At 47.0% G+C, this 17,318-nt stretch overlaps 1 protein-coding gene across 1 annotated transcript in view; it reads right to left on the minus strand.

Annotated features, from left to right (window-relative positions):
* Positions 1 to 3,320: 3,320 nt before the first annotated feature.
* Positions 3,321 to 17,318, minus strand: part of LOC142214635 (NACHT, LRR and PYD domains-containing protein 12-like) — a 44,851-nt gene continuing 30,853 nt past the window's right edge. The window contains exons 10-14 of the mRNA XM_075283572.1: positions 11,856 to 12,026; positions 11,466 to 11,636; positions 10,042 to 10,212; positions 6,276 to 6,446; positions 3,321 to 3,408 (exon numbers count right to left, since the gene is read on the minus strand). Coding sequence (XP_075139673.1) covers positions 3,321 to 3,408; positions 6,276 to 6,446; positions 10,042 to 10,212; positions 11,466 to 11,636; positions 11,856 to 12,026 — 772 coding nt within the window. The remainder of the gene's footprint in view (positions 3,409 to 6,275; positions 6,447 to 10,041; positions 10,213 to 11,465; positions 11,637 to 11,855; positions 12,027 to 17,318) is intronic.

A 17,318-nucleotide genomic window follows, 5' to 3' on the forward strand; every position in this document is an offset into this window, starting at 1 on the left:
CCCCGACCTGTTCCTTTACTATCTAGCTGGTCAGCTTCGCTTCGTTAGGCCCTGACTTTCCCCGGAGCAGCTCCGGGGCCCAGAGGCGCATTTGGCCCATCATCTGGACTTGTGTACCCTGTGGCTGGTGTTAGAAAATCCTCAACTATTTAGGGGCAAACTTTTGCCTCTTCACACTCTGGCGGCACAGGTCTGGAAGCAGGCCCGGAAAGTGTTTTCCTACTCTGAAACCCCTGAAGAAACCCCCTTGTGGGACAATCCTGGTCTGCCTGACCTTTATGGGTTACCTGATGCCCGGTCTTGGTCCCGGTATGGTGTACTCTTTCTTTCGGACCTATATGTACAGGGGGTCTTTGTTACATTCAATTCCCTTTCTACCTCACACGAGATTCCCTACCACCAGTTTTTTCGTTTTCTCCAGATTTGTCATGCTCTCTCCTCTCTGTTTCCTATCCAGCCAAGTGCCATTTCCGAATACCCCTTGATTGGTATGCTCAGGGTCCATGGGATCTGATTTCTGCCCTTTACGAATATCTGATTTATGCTAAAGTGTCCTTGGCTGAGACCCCGGCCCTGATGCGCTGGTGCACCAATATCCCGGAGCTGATGGATGAAACGTTTCAGGGTATTTTGGAATCTCCTCTCTACGTTTCTCCCTCGGCTAACAATAAGTCGGTTCAATTGTTTATCTTGCATCAATGTTACCTGACCCCGACTCGCCTCCACAAGATGGATCGTTTGCCTGCCTCTAATTGCCTCAGGTGCCCGCACTCTCGTGCGGACTTCTGGCATATGATGTGGAATTGTCCGATTGTGCAGGCTTATTGGAGGGGGGGGGGGGGGGGGGGATCTCCTGGCAGACGTCCTGGGCCGTGCTGTCCCATTTTCTCCTGAAATTTGCTTATTTGGCGTTCTGGATGATGAGACCTGGCACCATTATGTCCGGATATTTCTGCGAGAAAATTTATTCTATGCCAGGAAAACTATTGCCCTCCGGTGGATGGCCCCTCGGTCCCTGTCGGTGTCTCAATGGCGCAAACTGGTTAAGTCAATCCTCCCCTTCAACCAAATTATATACAAAGGCAGGGACTGCCCACAGAAATTTACTAAGGTCTGGGGAGCGTGGTGTGCTTCTCATGCCACCCAATATTCTGCTCCCTCCATGCGCTCAGCATTGGGAACTTACATATGCTGAGTAGAGACGTCTGCTGGGTGGATCCGTTGCCCCTTACCCATGGGTGAAATTGTGTATTTGCTGACACTATAGTACTAGAGATGAGCGAACACTAAAATGTTCGAGGTTCGAAATTCGATTCGAACAGCCGTTCACTGTTCAAGTGTTCGAACGGGTTTCGAACCCCATTATAGTCTATGGGGAACATATACTCGTTAAGGGGGAAACCCAAATCCGTGTCTGGAGGGTCACCAAGTCCACTATGACACCCCAGGAAATGATACCAACACCCTGGAATGACACTGGGACAGCAGGGGAAGCATGTCTGGGGGCATAAAAGTCACTTTATTTCATGGAAATCCCTGTCAGCTTGCGATTTTCGCAAGCTAACTTTTCCCCATAGAAATGCATTGGCCAGCGCTGATTGGCCAGAGTACGGAATTCAACCAATCAGCGCTGGCTCTGCTGGAGGAGGCGGAGTCTAAGATCGCTCCACACCAGTCTCCATTCAGGTCCGACCTTAGACTCCGCCTCCTCCGGCAGAGCCAGCGCTGATTGGCCGAAGGCTGGCCAATGCATTCCTATGCGAATGCAGAGACTTAGCAGTGCTGAGCCAGTTCTGCTCAACTACACATCTGATGTAGCAGAGCCGAGTGTGCATCAGATGTGTAGTTGAGCAGAACTGGCTCAGCACTGCTAAGTCTCTGCATTCGCATAGGAATGCATTGGCCAGCCTTCGGCCAATCAGCGCTGGCTCTGCCGGAGGAGGCAGAGTCTAAGGTCGGACCTGAATGGAGACTGGTGTGGAGCGATCTTAGACTCCGCCTCCTCCAGCAGAGCCAGTGCTGATTGGTCGAATTCCGTACTCTGGCCAATCAGCGCTGGCCAATGCATTCTATTAGCCCTATGAAGTAGAGCTGAATGTGTGTGCTTAGCACACACATTCAGCTCTACTTCATCGGGCTAATAGAATACATTGGCCAATCAGCGCTGGCCAATGCATTCTATTAGCGTGAGCTGAGTTTGCACAGGGGTTCTAGTGCACCCTCGGCTCTGCTACATCAGATTGCTACATCTGATGTAGCAGAGCCGAGTGTGCACACTCGGCTCTGTTACATCTGATGCACACTTGGCTCTGCTACATCTGATGCACACTCGGCTCTGCTACATCTGATGCAGCAGCAGAGCCGAGTGTGCATCAGATGTAGCAGAGCCAAGTGTGCATCAGATGTGTAGTTGAGCAGAACTGGCTCAGCACTGCTAAGTCTCTGCATTTGCATAGGAATGCATTGGCCAGCCTTCGGCCAATCAGCGCTGGCTCTGCCGGAGGAGGCGGAGTCTAAGGTCGGACCTGAATGGAGACTGGTGTGGAGCGATCTTAGACTCCGCCTCCTCCAGCAGAGCCAGCGCTGATTGGTCGAGTTCCGTACTCTGGCCAATCAGCGCTGTCCAATGCATTCCTATTGGAAAAAGTTTATGTCACAAAAATCACAATTACACACCCGATAGAGCCCCAAAAAGTTATTTTTAATAACATTCCTACCTAAATAAAGGTTCTCCCTAGCTATCCCTGCCTGTACAGCTATCCCTGTCTCTTAGTCACAAAGTTCACATTCTCATATGACCCGGATTTGAAATCCACTATTCGTCTAAAATGGAGGTCACCTGATTTCGGCAGCCAATGACTTTTTCCGATTTTTTTCGATGCCTCCGGTGTCGTAGTTCCTGTCCCACCTCCCCTGCGCTGTTATTGGTGCAAAAAAAGCGCCAGGGAAGGTGGGAGGGGAATCGAATTTTTTTGGAGTTTGCCACGTGATGGTCGATTCGAATCGAACACATCGAACAGCCTGATATCCGATCGAACATGTGTTCGATAGAACACTGTTCGCTCATCTCTATATAGTACCCTTCCGTTTTTGCATTTTTCTCTGCTCGTGGTGGAAGGGCGGGGGTGGGATGGTGGCGTGGCAGTTCTTTGATTGTTTATTTGTGTTGTTTTATTCCTTTTCCTGTTCTCTACATGTTTTTCTTGATTACCCTGTTTATTTTGTTGCATCTCCTTCAATAAAACGAGTTTAAAAAAAAAAAAAAAAAGATGTATTAACCATCGAAGCCCTGCTCATCACACATCTAACGTCAGGTTCATTCAGTAAGATATCTTCAGATTTTCTCTGCATCTTTCCAGATTTCTTATGGCTTCCTTCTCCTCTTCAGATAAACCATTGAGCTTCATACTGGAACAGAAACAGACCCCTGGTATTATCAGAATGGTAAGAATTTCCTCATGATCTTACATTACTGAATCTGGACAGTCTTGAGTTTTTATCACTAGAACTGGTGATACTGGGGGATTTATTATCATAATGATGCCAAGAGGTCACATGACCCTTCTATAGACACTTATGTCAGGCACAGCTTGTCTCTGTAATCTATAATGAGGCTTTTAGGTACAAAGTATTCTGACTCACTACTGTATAGATACCTGGTGATGGCCAATGATGGGTATAACCCTATTACAGGCCCCTATGCCGTAAATGCTCCAGCCATAGGCCCACCACACAATAGAGGGACCCCATACAGGCCTGCAAAAAGGTACTTTGGGCCCTTACCTACTGGATTTTGATATATCTGTCCATGGTAGCTACCACTTAGGTCTCCAAGGGGTGCAAACCAAGTCTGTGAGGAGTTGGTGACATCATAGACTCAGGGTGTTTACAGGGAAGACCTAAAAACAAGAGTTCTGGCTTCCTTCCACAAAAGTAATGATCGGAGCTCCAGAGGATGGAGGGTTTATTAGTAATAAAGCTTATCTAGTGCAGGGAATAACTACGTTAGCGTTATTAAGAGGCCCCCACCTTTAAATAGCACAGCATGTGAGGTCCTGCAAACCAGAACTGAAATCTACACCAGGCCGTGGGTAGCCTTCCAGCTATTACACATGACGGCTTTTTTGCGCAAGTTATAGCAAATCTGGTAGATCAAGGAATCCTCACACTTGGCCGCCTTAGTCCCTGTCCTGCTCCATCCACTCTTCGCAAAAGTATTAATATGGTCGGAAAAAAGGAGATTGTGACCTATTTTAGGTGGATAAACAGCAACAGCATCAGCAGTTTAGTAACTCCCCCCCCCCCCCCAATAAATTTTACCTGTACAAACTGAATCCACATTGAGAACTCGGACAAAAACATGCATGCAGTTTTCCACATGTCCATCAATTTCGAAATAAGTTAATTTTTTCAAGTAAAATGGAGAAAAACTTTAACACTCTAGTAAGTGCCATGCAGAAGGTTGGACACTCCTGGTCAAAATGACTGTTAATGTGAATAGCTAAGCTGAAAATAAAATGAGTCATAACATTACAGATGACACATTCCCAATGTATTTTTTGGAAAAAATACATATTGTCATATTTTACACTTTCAAAATAACAAAAAATGAAAATGGCCTGAAGCAAAAGTTTGGGCGCCCTGCATGGTTAGTACCTAGTAGCACCCACTTTGGTAAGTATCACAGCTTCTAAACTCTTTTTGTAGCCAGCCAAGTCTTTCAGTTCTTGTTTGAGGGATTTTCATCCATTCGTCCTTGGAAAAGTCTTCCAGTTCTGTGAGATTCCTGGGTTGTCTTGCATGCACTGCTCTTTTGAGGTCTAGGCACAGATTTTGAGGGCCATGGTAAAACCTTCAGCTTGAACCTTTTTAGCTAGTCTGTGGTGTATTGTGACGTGTTTAGGATCATTATCCATTTGTAGAAGCCTCCTCCTCCTCTTCCTCCTCCTCTCCATTTCCAGCTTGTCTACAGATGGTGTTATGTTTGCTTCAAGAATTTGCTGAAATTTCATTAAACCCATTCTTCCCTCTACCTGTGAAATGTTCCCCGTGCCACTGACTACAACACAACCTAAAAGCATGATTGATCTGATCTTTCCCTATGCTTAGTGGTTGGAGAGATATTCCTTTCCTGAAATTCTGTGTCCTTTTTTCCTCCTCTTCATACTTTTGATCATTGTGACCACAGAGTTATATTTTATTCTCATCGGTCCACAGGACTTGTTTCCAAAATGCAACAGACTTGTTTAGATATACTTTTACAAACTTCTGACGCTGAATTTTATGGTGAGGACGCAGCAGAGGTTTTCTTCTGATGGCTCTTCCATTTAGGCCATACTTGTGCAGGAGTCTCTGAACAGTAGAACGATGTACCACAACTCCACAGTCTGCTAAATCTTCCTGAAGGTCTTTTGCAGTCAGGCGGGGTTCTTATTTGTCACTCTGACAATCCCACGAGTAGCTCTGTCTGAAATTTTTCTTGGTCTTCCAGACCTTATCTTGACCTCCACTGTTCCTGTAACTGCCATTTCTTAGATACATTTTGAATTGAGTAAAGGGCAACTTGAGAACACTTTGCTATCTTCTTATCGCCATCTTCTGCTTTGTGACCTTCACCATTTTCATTTTCAGAGTGCTCAGCAGCTGCTTAGAAGCCATAGCTGTTGTATTTTAGTACAAGGTTAGAGAAGACTGGCTAGTTATAAAGCTGAACAATTTGCATAACTTGGCCCTTCCTAACGATGATAGTAAACAAGCCATAACCCAACTGGCTAATTAAGATCTCAGACCTTGGTCAAAGTTTCCTGAGCACACATCTACAAGGGTACCTACACTTTTTCAAGGTACTCCTTTCTCTTTTTCACTCTAAAATTGTACTCAAACATAATAATACACTAATATTGCTTAAAATTATAGACAAGTGTGTTTAATCTTTAATGCTATGCCTAATAAAGATCATTTCATTTTCAACTTGCTTCACAATAACAGTCATTTTGACCAGGGGTGTCCAAACTTTTGCATGCTACTGTATGCGTTCTATGTTCTATTGTGTCACTTTAACCCTCTAATATGTGTTGTATGTTCTATTGTGTAACTTTCATCTTTTGATATGTGTTTGAGGAATGCTAAATCTGTACCAAAAATCAATGACAAATCTCATGGTCTTAAACTGTGACTTCACATTTTATTTGAAAGTCTATTTCATACACATATAATAAAATCCCTGTATAACTTGTCCCCACATGTCTCCTCCTGTACACATCTCTTATACTCACCGTAATTTCTCTATCCTGCAGTCTGGACTGGACAGAGCGGCCATCAAGTCATTAAAGTGAGGACCGGACAGACGGTTACCAGACAGGTCAAGTGTCTTCAGGGACTGGTTATTCCTTATTACAGAGGCCAACTGGGTGCAGGAAGTGTCTGGTAGGTCATTATAAGCCAAACTGTAAGAATAAGAAGATGAGATGTGGATGAAACATCCACAGAACATCTGTAGATTGAGAAAAGGTATCAGACAAAAAAGGAAAGGGGCCTGCATGACAGGGGAAAGGATTAGGGGTCGAAAGGGTTAAGGGAAAAGAGTGTCTGAGCAGGAAAATTGGGAGAGTGGTCAGAGGTGTTAAGAGGGGTGATGAAGTCAGGCTAGAGTCATTCTGGTCAGTTACTCACAAGAGCTGCCATGTGGGACCTTGATATGGTGCAGTTGACTGCGGCCGTGCATGGAAGCAGGGGACTGGAGGAGTTCATGGGCCTGTGGGCTGGGAACCATTTTCCCCGTGGACTGTGCACGCTCAGAGGTCGCGGCCTCCGGACAGCACTTCTCCCCTGAATATGGGCGAGGCAGAGGTCTATGAGCCCCAGGAGGGACCCTCCATGTCCGGAAGCCCAGCCCTGCTCTGCTGGCGCTGCCCTGGGCTCAAGGGCAGACTTGCCGCATCTGGAGGGAGGTGTGCTGTCCCCTCCCTCCACGTGGCAGGAGCAGGTTGGCGGCTTCCCAGGAGTCAGCTGGGGGGTGGCTCTCTCCTACCTTGGGGGCCACCAGTCTGGGCTCCTGTGCATCTCCCCGGAAGTGACGTGGCCAGCACTTCTGGTGCGGCCAGGATCAAGAAGAGTGGGACTTCTGGGTGGGTCTGGCAGAAGATGGCACCAGTGGCTCCCCAGTGGGGTGACAGGCACAAAGCTCACTGGAGATGGTATCAGCTGTGGAGGGCACTATGGACAGCAGCGCTAAAGAAGTGGGAATGCCTCCCAGAGATCTCCACTGGACAACTGCATGAAGGACCAGAGGCAGCTGATCCGGGCAGGCCCCTGATGCAGTCAGGTGAGCTGAGGGTTGTCTTTTCTTCTTCTGCTGTGGGGGTGGGTATCGCGGACATTCGCCAATTAGCTACTGATGTTTGCCATTTTGGTGAGCATCAATGGGGAGAAGGAGCCAGAACACTGTTTGGCTACATGGATGCTGTGGGGAGGCGCATCGTATACATGGTGGGCTCACGTGGCTGAGGTACGACGAGCAGTTCTGACAGCAGAAGGCAGTGCGGACAGGGCTGCATTGGGACCATAAGGACATTGCGCTATGGATGCGACTTATGTCAGTCCCATCAACATCGTCCTTTCGTGGGGGCACTGGGGGATCGAGCCCAGGAGCCGGGAACTAGGTGTCTCAGTGTAAAGATTTCTGCTGGCACTTTAACGAAAGGCATTGCAAGTTTGGTGAAACTTGTCACTTCAAACACGAGTGTTCAGGGTGTGGGGGTACCCATAGTTTTAGCAAGTACTTTAAACAAGGAAAAGGGAAACAGGTGGACATTGTTGAGAAAAGGGAGGATGCCGGTGAGGGTCAAAGCTATGCGTCGTTTCTAAGTAGGTATCCGGACCAGGGGGCAGCCGCCTTATTGTCCACCGGTTTTCATGAGGGATTCCGCTTCCCGTTTAATGCGGAGGCCCCCGCATTTAGGCCAGGGAATCTGAAGTTTGCCAGGGATCGTCCAGAGGTGGGAGGGGTGAAGTTGATAAAGGAGGTCAAATTGAGTACGATGGGGGGCCACTTTATGGAGCCGCCTTGGCCTTATTTGCATGTGTCCCCCTGGTGGGTGGTCCCTGAGCAGGATCCGAAAAATTTCCACCTCATTCATCACCTGTCTTATCCAGCAGGGGCGTCTGTTAATGATAGCATTGATCCCACCTTGTCTTCGATTTCCTATGCATCTTTTGATCCGGTGGTGACTTTGGTGTGGCGGACAGGCCCAGGACCCTTATGGCTAAAACCAACATTAAAGCTGATTTTAGGTTGCTGCCAGTCCATCCTGAGAGTTTTCATCTGCTGGGGTGTATGTGGGAGGATAAATAATTTGTTGATTGTTGCTTGCCCATGGGTTGTTCTATCTCCGGCGCTTACTTTGAGACCTTCAGCTCATTTCTGGAGTGGGTGGTTCAAGAAGTCTCTGAGCTGTCCTCTCTCATACACTACCTGGATAACTTCTTGTGTGTCGGCCCGAGGGGTTCTGCTGACTGTCTGGAGCTGTTGCGTATGATTGAGCAGATGGCGGAGCTGTTTGTGGTGCTTCTAATGCCGGACAAGACTGAGGGACCCTCCAATGTCATAAGTATGGGTAGTGGGTATTGAGTTACATTGGATGCTGATGGAGTCGCACTTGCCTTTAGATAAGCTAGAGGATCTGAGGGCTACTAAGCTGGTGTTTCAGGAGCTGCATAAGGCGCACTTCCGGGAAGTGCAGTCATTGCAGGACAAGTTGAATTTTGCTTGTCAGATTATGTGAATGGGTGGGGTATTTTTGTCGCCACCTAGCGACGCTGACAGCTGGAGTGCAATCACCTCACCACTGTGCAGCTTACAGTAGAAGTTTGGGCAGACTTAGTTGTGTGGGATTCCTTCTTGCAGCATTTAAATGGGTGGTCTTTGTGGCTTGGGTCGGTGGTGAGTAGTAGTTTCTTAGATTTGCACACGGATGCTGCTGGATCAGCGGGTTTCGGGACTTTCTTCCGTGGTCGATGGTGTGTGGAGTGGGTGTTGGCAGGGCTGGTGTTTAACTTGGTGTTGTTGGATCTGTTTCCCATTCTGGTGGCAGTGGAGTTATAGGGTTTGGAGCTCCAGAATAGGTGTGTGTGTGTTTTCACTGCGACAATAGTGCTGTGGTATTTGTCATCAATTCCCAGTCTGCTTGGTCCACTCTGGTGGTGTCCCTGTTGCGCCATCTGGTGCTTCGCTGCCTGCAATTCAATGTCAGTATGTAGGCGCACCATGTTCCGGGGGTGTTGAGTACGAGGACTGATGCTTTGTCTTGATTTCAGCTTGACAGGTTCCGCGAGTTGGTGTCGAACACGTTGGCGGAGGGCGAATTATGGCCAGTGCATTTGTGGTCTCTACAACAGGCCTTGTCAGTGTCAGCAGTGACGTGGTGCCACTATCAGCAGGTTTAGAGGGACTTGTTGTGCTATCAACTTGTCACTGTCTTTAAGCAGGCCTTTATATTGTCCAGGGTGGATTCAAGTGACTTTGCGTCCAATCCCTTCAGAATTGTGGCGGCTACAGAGGCGTCTCGGTGGCGGCTAGGAGATGATGTGGTTAGGAGATTTGGGGCGGTGGGAATCAGGTTCCTCCTGTATATTTGTCCTTCATTGCGGACTGGTGAGGGAATGGGTGGTCGTGTTGATGGACTGTTGTGGGGTTGAGGGTTGTTGTTGCTGTGGTTGTACTGGTTTGTTGTATTTCCTTGTTCTCTCTTTGTTTCGTTACAGTTCCCTGCCTCATCTTGATAATTGGCCACTCCTATGTGTTCTGGGGGGGCTTTGCGGGCCGAAGTGCTGCTGGACGGACGGCTGTTGGGCCTTGTGTAAGTAATAATTTCAATAAGTCTATAGGCTGGACAGTCAGACAGTAGAGACGTCACATATGAAGGTGCAGTCAACAGTTTATCCCATAGACATAACAATGGTGTGGAGGAACATAGAATAGAATAAAATCCATGTATAACTTATCCCCACATGTCTCCTCCTGTACACATCTCTTATACTCACTGTAATTCCTCTATCCTGCAGTCTGGGCTGGACAGAGCGGCCATCAAGTTACTGAAGTGAGGACCAGACAGACTGTTACGAGACAGGACAAGTATCTTCAGGGACTGGTTATTCCTTATCACAGAGGCCAAATGGATGCAGGAAGTGTCTGGAAGATTATTATTACCCAAACTGTAAGAATAAGAAGATGAGATGTGGTGATGTATACAGAATGTTCTTCTCAATCTATAGGTTACAAATATGCAGATAAAACGTCACTGGCTATTAGTGAAATTCATAAATGTCATCAGAGAATCCCCTTCTTGTATCTGTAACTGTAGAAATACAGAATTCCTGAATGTATAATATGTTCTAGATGGGCTTTAGCTGTTGCACACAGTTTTTTGTTTGCACACATTCTTGTGTAAGGGTATTTTGTGTAAGTTCACAATGTTCGGCACCCTGTGATATTCAGTTAATATATTCATGCATCATAATCTCTGGCTATTCTGATTAGAAGCAACGCCCTAAAGGCATCATTCCCATTAGATGAAAAATAATTTGCAGTTGTAAGGACTGTTACTATAAAATAAATGGACTCCCGAGAGGATGTTTAGAAAACTTTGTACATGCCAGAGAGTTTTGTGTTCATTGTCTTCCTGCCCGGACTATTCCTTTCCTTCCCGAGGATACTGAAGAATTGGAAGCTCAAAAACAATAAGTTATGATCCGTAGTCTGTGGATCGTAACCAAATCTACCAAAACATTTTTTGAGAGGGCAACTAGATCCCAACTGCAGTTCATAGGGATGATCAACAAGGAGTCCTGTTATTGGACATCTAAAACTCGGTAAGTAAGACCATTGCTTTTGCAGTGCCTCACCACTAGTCCACGTTATTTTATTGTATTGTATGATTGTTCCAGGAATTGTAATAAGTCTTCAGGATGAAAGCGCACTCATCTGTAATGCTCTGTATATGTTTGTAGTGTGCTTGGTGCACATCGAGAATTCTTTTGTGGTGAATTGAAACTATAATTGATCAATCATATATGGAGTAGTGAGGTTTCTAAAGGATTTTGATGCTGTTCTTTATATGTTGGTTGCCATATATAGGACCAGAAGACACGGCTACAAACTGGTTCGCTCATTGCTAGTAGTTGGTAAATGTCACAGGAATAAAGGAAAACTTAGTTGACAGATTATACAGTTGGGAAGCCTGGCAAGTGATCATGAGTAAAGGATAACCCCCAGAAACTAGGGGATCAATGGGATCCATCATGAAAATTAGTTTCCAGAATGTACTTATTCTCCATGAGATGTTTGGGTTGAACTAAACATGACTGGCACTACACATGCACTTTATTACAGACAGCATAAAATAGAATAAAATCCATGTATAACTTGTCCCCACATGTCTCCTCCTGTACACATCCCTTATACTCACTGTAATTCCTCTATCCTGCAGGCTGGACTGGACAGAGCGGCCATCAAGTCACTGAAGTGAGGACCAGACAGACAGTTATTAGTCAGGTCAATTATCTTCAGTGACTGATTATTCCTTATTACAGAGGCCAACTGGGCGCAGGCAGTGTCGGGTAGATAATTACTAGCCAGTCTGTAAGAATAAGAAGATGAGATGTGAGTGATTTATCTGTATACAGTATCACACATGATAGGATTAGATACAGCATTTCAAAACAGACATCACATATTAAAGTGCAGTCAGCAGTTGATCTCATCGATATAACAATTGTGAGGAGAACATAAAATAGAATAAAATCCCTGTATAACTTGTCCCCACATGTCTCCTCCTGTACACATCTCTTATACTCACTGTAATGTCTCTATCTTGCAGGCTGGACTGGACAAAGCGGCCATCAAGTCACTGAAGTGAGGACCGGACAAACGGTTATTAGACAGGTGAAGTATCTTCAGGGACTGGTTATTCCTTATTACAGAGGCCAACTGGGTGCAGGAAGTGTCTGGTAGATTATTATCACCTAAGCTGTAACAATAAGAGGATCAGATTTAAGTGACGCATCAGCAGAACATTCAGATGAAATTCATAAATTGTGACCATGAAGAGAAAATCTCCATCAACATTAAATATCCATAAAAATATCCACGAGATTCAGCAAATCCATGTTCTAGAAAAAGGGATTTTTTTCACGCATATTTCACTGGGGGGACACAGCACCTTGGAATGTCCAAAAGCAGTCCCAGAGGGAGGAGAAAAATAAACAGCCATGCGAACAATCTAGCACACTGCTGCCTGCAGAACCTTACAAGCCAAGCTGGCATTGGCAGAAGACACAGAATGGAACTTGGTAATATCTAGTGATAGTGTGAACAGAAGCCTAGGTGGCAGCCTTGCAGGAGCCTGATTCAAAACAGCCCAGAGGCACCGACAGCCCTAATAGAGTGAGCCGTCACACGGAAGGGCGGATCCTTACTCTTAAACCGATAGGCTCCCTTAATGACAGACCGAATTCATCTGGAGATGGAAACCTTGGAAGCAGGCAAGCCCTTCCTAGAGCCCTCTGGAAGTATAAACAAAGCCTCGGAGTGTCAGAAGAGGTCCAAGAGAACTAAGTAGACCCAGACTGCCCGGAGAACATCCAGACAGTGAAGGAATGCCCACGAGGATGCTTGGGATCAGGAAAAAAAGATCGCAAGACTATGTCCTCATTAATGTGAAAAGAAGACACCATCTTAGGAAGAAAAGATGGTGGAAGATGAAGGACAACCTTGTCCTTGTGAAGAATTTTAAAAAGGAGACCGGTGAGGCAAAGCAGCCAGCTCGGATCCCTGTGAATAGAAGTGATAGTCACGAGAGAGGCAACCTTCCAGGAAAGAAAACGAAGAGAAATTTCCTTCAGAGGCTCAAAGGGAGGAGCCTGAAGTACCTCAAGGACAAGGTTAAGATCCCAAGGATCAACTGGCGGCTTGAAGGGAGGGACACAGTAAGCCACAGACCTGATCCATAAGAATAGAAAGACCAGAACCCTGATCTAAGCCAGACTGAAAAAAAGCCAGGATCCTGGACAAGGAAAAGGAAAGAGGATGACAATCTTCAGCTTCGCACCAGTGAACATAAGCCTTCCAAGTTCGATGGTAAATCTTGGCCGACTGAGATTTCCTGGCCTTGAGCATGGTCTGAATGACAGGCTCAGAAAACCCTGGATGCCAAAAGAAACATGAGATGTGTTTATCAGGCCCGCCGAGGCCAGTCTGGAGCAACTAGGATGGAAGGATCCCCCTTGACTGAGTTTTTTAGGACCCGAACAAGAAGAGGAAGAAGGGGGAACAGGTACAGAAGCTGAAAGTTCAACCAGGGGATCTCGAGAGCATCGGCAGCGAGAGCTTGAGGGTCCCAAGACCTGGCCACCTAGAGAGGTAGCTTGTGATTTAAACGGGAGGTGAAGGCCCCACCTGACACAAAGTTGAAGAAAGATTTCTTGATGAAGGAACCACTCTCCTGGATCAAGACTTTCCCAGCTGAGAAAGTCTGCTGCCCAATTGTCCACTCCCAGGAAGTGGACCACTGAAAGAGCAGGGACGTGAAGCTCTGCCCATCTCAGGGATCGAGAGGCCTCCTGAAAAGCCGCCTGGCTCCTGGTCCTGCCCTGGTGATTTAAGTAGGCAAAGGAGGTGGCGTTGTCGGACTAAATGGGGACTGTCTGACCCTGGAGGATGGAGGTCTAGTGATAAAGAGCTAGAAAGATGGTCCTCTGTTCCAGCAGGTTGATTTGGAGAGAGGTTTCGTTCGAGGACCACTGGCCCTGAACATTTAGAACTCTGAACACTTCCCCCCAGCTGGAAAGGTTGGCGTCGGTGGGGACAACCTGCCAATGAGTGGGCAAAAAAAGACTTCCCCAGGGATGCTCCCGGGGAGGAGAGCCACCAAAGAAGCTCGCGACAAACTCTAAGGGGCAGAAGAATTAAGTGATCCAGACTGAACTAGAACCTGTCCAAGCTTGCCAGAATCGCCAGCTGAAGAGGCCACGAGTGGAACTGGGCAAAGGGGATGGCCTTGAAAGAGGAGTCCATCAAGCCCAAGACCCACATGCAGAACCAGAGGGAACACAGAGACCTCTCCCGCAGGTGTAACACACTGGACTGTAGTGCACAGACCTTGGATTCTGGGAGAAGAATCCTGCCCTGACGGGTATCAAATATCATACCCAGAAACTCCATGTGCTGAGATGGCACAAGGCAGGACTTTTCCTTGTTGATGAGCCAGCTGAACCACTGAAGAAGATCCAGGGTAATTTGCAAAGTGGAGAGATTGTCCGTCCTGGAGGGAGCCTTGACCAGCAGGTCGTCCAGGTACGGGATAACAGCAACACCTCTGGAATGGAGAATAGTCATGAGAGAGGCCATCACCTTGGTGAATACTTGAGGAGCAGTGGCCATCCCATAGGGAAGGATGACAAATTGGAAATGTTGCGAACCTACCGAAATACGCAGAAAATGCTGATGGGCCAGAGCTATGGGAATATGGAGGTAAACATCTCTGATGTCGATGGACGAAAGAAATTCTCCCGGCTCCATGGAAGTGGCCATGGATCGCACTCCATATGAAACCTCCGAACACGAACAATCCTGTTGAGAGACTTCAGGTCCAGGATAGCACGGAGAGAACCGTCCTTCTTGGGGACCATGAACAGGTTGGAATAGTAATCCTGGAAATGTTCTGAAGCAGGCACGGGTATGATAACTCCCTGCCGCTGAAATCTGGAAACTGCCTTGAGAAAAGTGGCTGCGCAAGCGGAGGAAGAAGATGAAAAGGAACGAAAAAAAACCTCTACTTGGGAGGGCAGAAACTTCTATAGAGTAGCTGGTCGACCCCACCTCCCTAACCCAGGCATCCCAAACCTCCCAGAAGGCAAGCAGATGACCTCCCACCTGAGAAAACCCGGGTGGTGGAAGACCTTCATGCAGGGGAGTCTTGGCAGCACAAGACCTGAAAAACTTAGAGTGCTGCTGCCAGGAATGTCTGGGCTTGAAGGAGGGCTTCTTGGAGCGCGAATCCTGAGGGGATTGCCCTCCAAAGCGGGATAAAGAGCCCTGAAAAAAAAAACATAAACGCTGGGAATGGCCAAAAGAAGCAGGCTGATGCCTGGAACGTCTCTGGGGAAGAAGAGAACTTTTAACACCACTGGCCTCAGAAATGAGCTTTTCCAAGCCTCTACTGAAGAGACGACCCTGCTCACCCTGAGAAAAAGGAAGAGCAACCACAACCTTCTTGGAGGGTTCAGTGATCCAGGAATGGATCCAAACCGTGCGACACATAGCCACAATATTAGAACAGCGAGCCGCTTCAAAAGAAGCATCTTGTAGATATTTAGAAGCGTTTAAAATCTTATCCACCAGAAGCTGGTTGTCTTGTAGAACTATCTCATCAGAAAGACAAGCCTGAAGCTATTTGGCCCAGGTGATACAAGCGTTACTAACCCAGGAATCTGGAAAAGGGGGAGTGAAGGCAGAGCCAGCCACAGAAAAAGCTCCCTTAGTGAGAGAGTCCAACCTCCTATCAGACAGATCACTGAGAGAAACAGAGTTAGCTAGAGGTAAAATAGTGGCCCTGGAGAGCCTGGCAATAGCAGGATGAACAGCGGGAGACTTGGCACATTTGGAAACCAACTGCTCCTGAAAGGAAAAGAGAACATCTGATCTCCTGTTAGAAGACAGGGGACGGTCCGGGTGAAGCCACTGTTCCTTCAGTATATGATGAAAAGATAAGATAGGGTGACTGGCGAGGCGCTCAACAAAGAGCACTTGCGCCCACGGGGCGTACGACTAATGTGGCATACAAGCTGATGACCCACTGCCTCTGAAAGAGAAAGAAAAAATAAAAACGGTGAAAGACAGAAAGACCTGAGTCAGGTTGTGACTGCCTCCTACGACACTAGGTTTAAAACTGCCTTAGTGCACTATCTGTGAGAGGGTATAGACTGTGTAGGCGGAGCCAACAGCCTTCATTTTCCTAGTGTCTGTCTCCTAGTGGCTGGGTCTATACCCAAGGTGCTGTGTCCCCCAGTGAAATATGTGAGAAATATAACATCCTAGAATAACGTTCTTGCTTTATGGCATGTCAGAAATCGGTGAGTATTACAACACATGGAATCTACAATAGTCATAAAGGACATACCTCCCAACTTTTGAAGAACTGAAAGAGGGACAAAATGTGCGGCACGCTGTGCGCGTCGCAGCAAATTTAGCCCCGCCCACTTTTGTGTTGACTCCGCCCACTCATTAATCTTTTCAGTCACCCGTAAATTATATGTCCCCCCTCTATCTCTCCCCCAGTTTCATATACACCCTTCATCTGTCCCCAGTTTCATGTCCCCCCTCCATCTCTGCCCCCAGTTTCATGTCCCCTCCATCTCTGTCCCCAGATTCATGTCCCCCTCCATCTCTGCCCCCAGTTTCATGTCCCCTCCATCTCTGTCCCCAGATTCATGTCCCCTCCATCTCTGCCCCCAGATTCATGTCCCCTCCATCTCTGCCCCCATACGGTCAAGCTTCTCGCACAACAGCTCATTGGGGTTGAGATCTGGTGACTGCGCTGGCCATTCCATTACAGATAGGATGAAATTGGCTCCAATCAACCGCTGTCCACAGGGTATGACATGGCATTGCAAAATGGAGTGATAACCTTCCTTATTCAAAATCCCTTTTACCTTGTACAAATCTCCCACTTTACCTGCACCAAGGCAACCATAGATCGACACATTACCTCCACCATGCTGGACAGATGGTGTCAGGCTCTTCAAGCATCTTTTCAGTTCTGCGTCTCACAAATGTTCTTCTGTGTGATCCCAACACTTCAAACTTCGATTTGTCTGTCCATAACACTTTTTCTAATCTTCCTCTGTCCAATGTCTGTGTTCTTTTGCCCATATTAATCTTTTCCTTTTATTAACCAGTCTCAGATATGGCTTTTTCTTTGCCCCTCTGCCCTGAAGGCCGGCATCTCGGAGTCGCCTTTGTAGATGTTGACACTGGCATTTTGCGGGTAGTATTTAATGAAGCTGCCAGTTGTGGACTTGTGAGGCATCGATTTCTCAAACTAGAGACTCTAATGTACTTACCATGTTGCTCAGTTGTGCAGCGCGGCCTCTCACATCTCTTTCTACTCTGGTTAGAGCCTGTTTGTCATCTGTCATGCAGTAGTACACACAGTTGTAGGAAATCTTCAGTTTCTTGGCAATTTCTCGCATGGAATAACTTTCATTTCTTAGACAAGAATAGACTGTCGAGTTTCACATGAGAGTTCTCTTTTTCTGGCCAT

This window comes from Leptodactylus fuscus, chromosome 7 (assembly GCF_031893055.1).
Source record: "Leptodactylus fuscus isolate aLepFus1 chromosome 7, aLepFus1.hap2, whole genome shotgun sequence".
In the NCBI taxonomy this organism is placed as follows: domain Eukaryota; kingdom Metazoa; phylum Chordata; class Amphibia; order Anura; family Leptodactylidae; genus Leptodactylus; species Leptodactylus fuscus.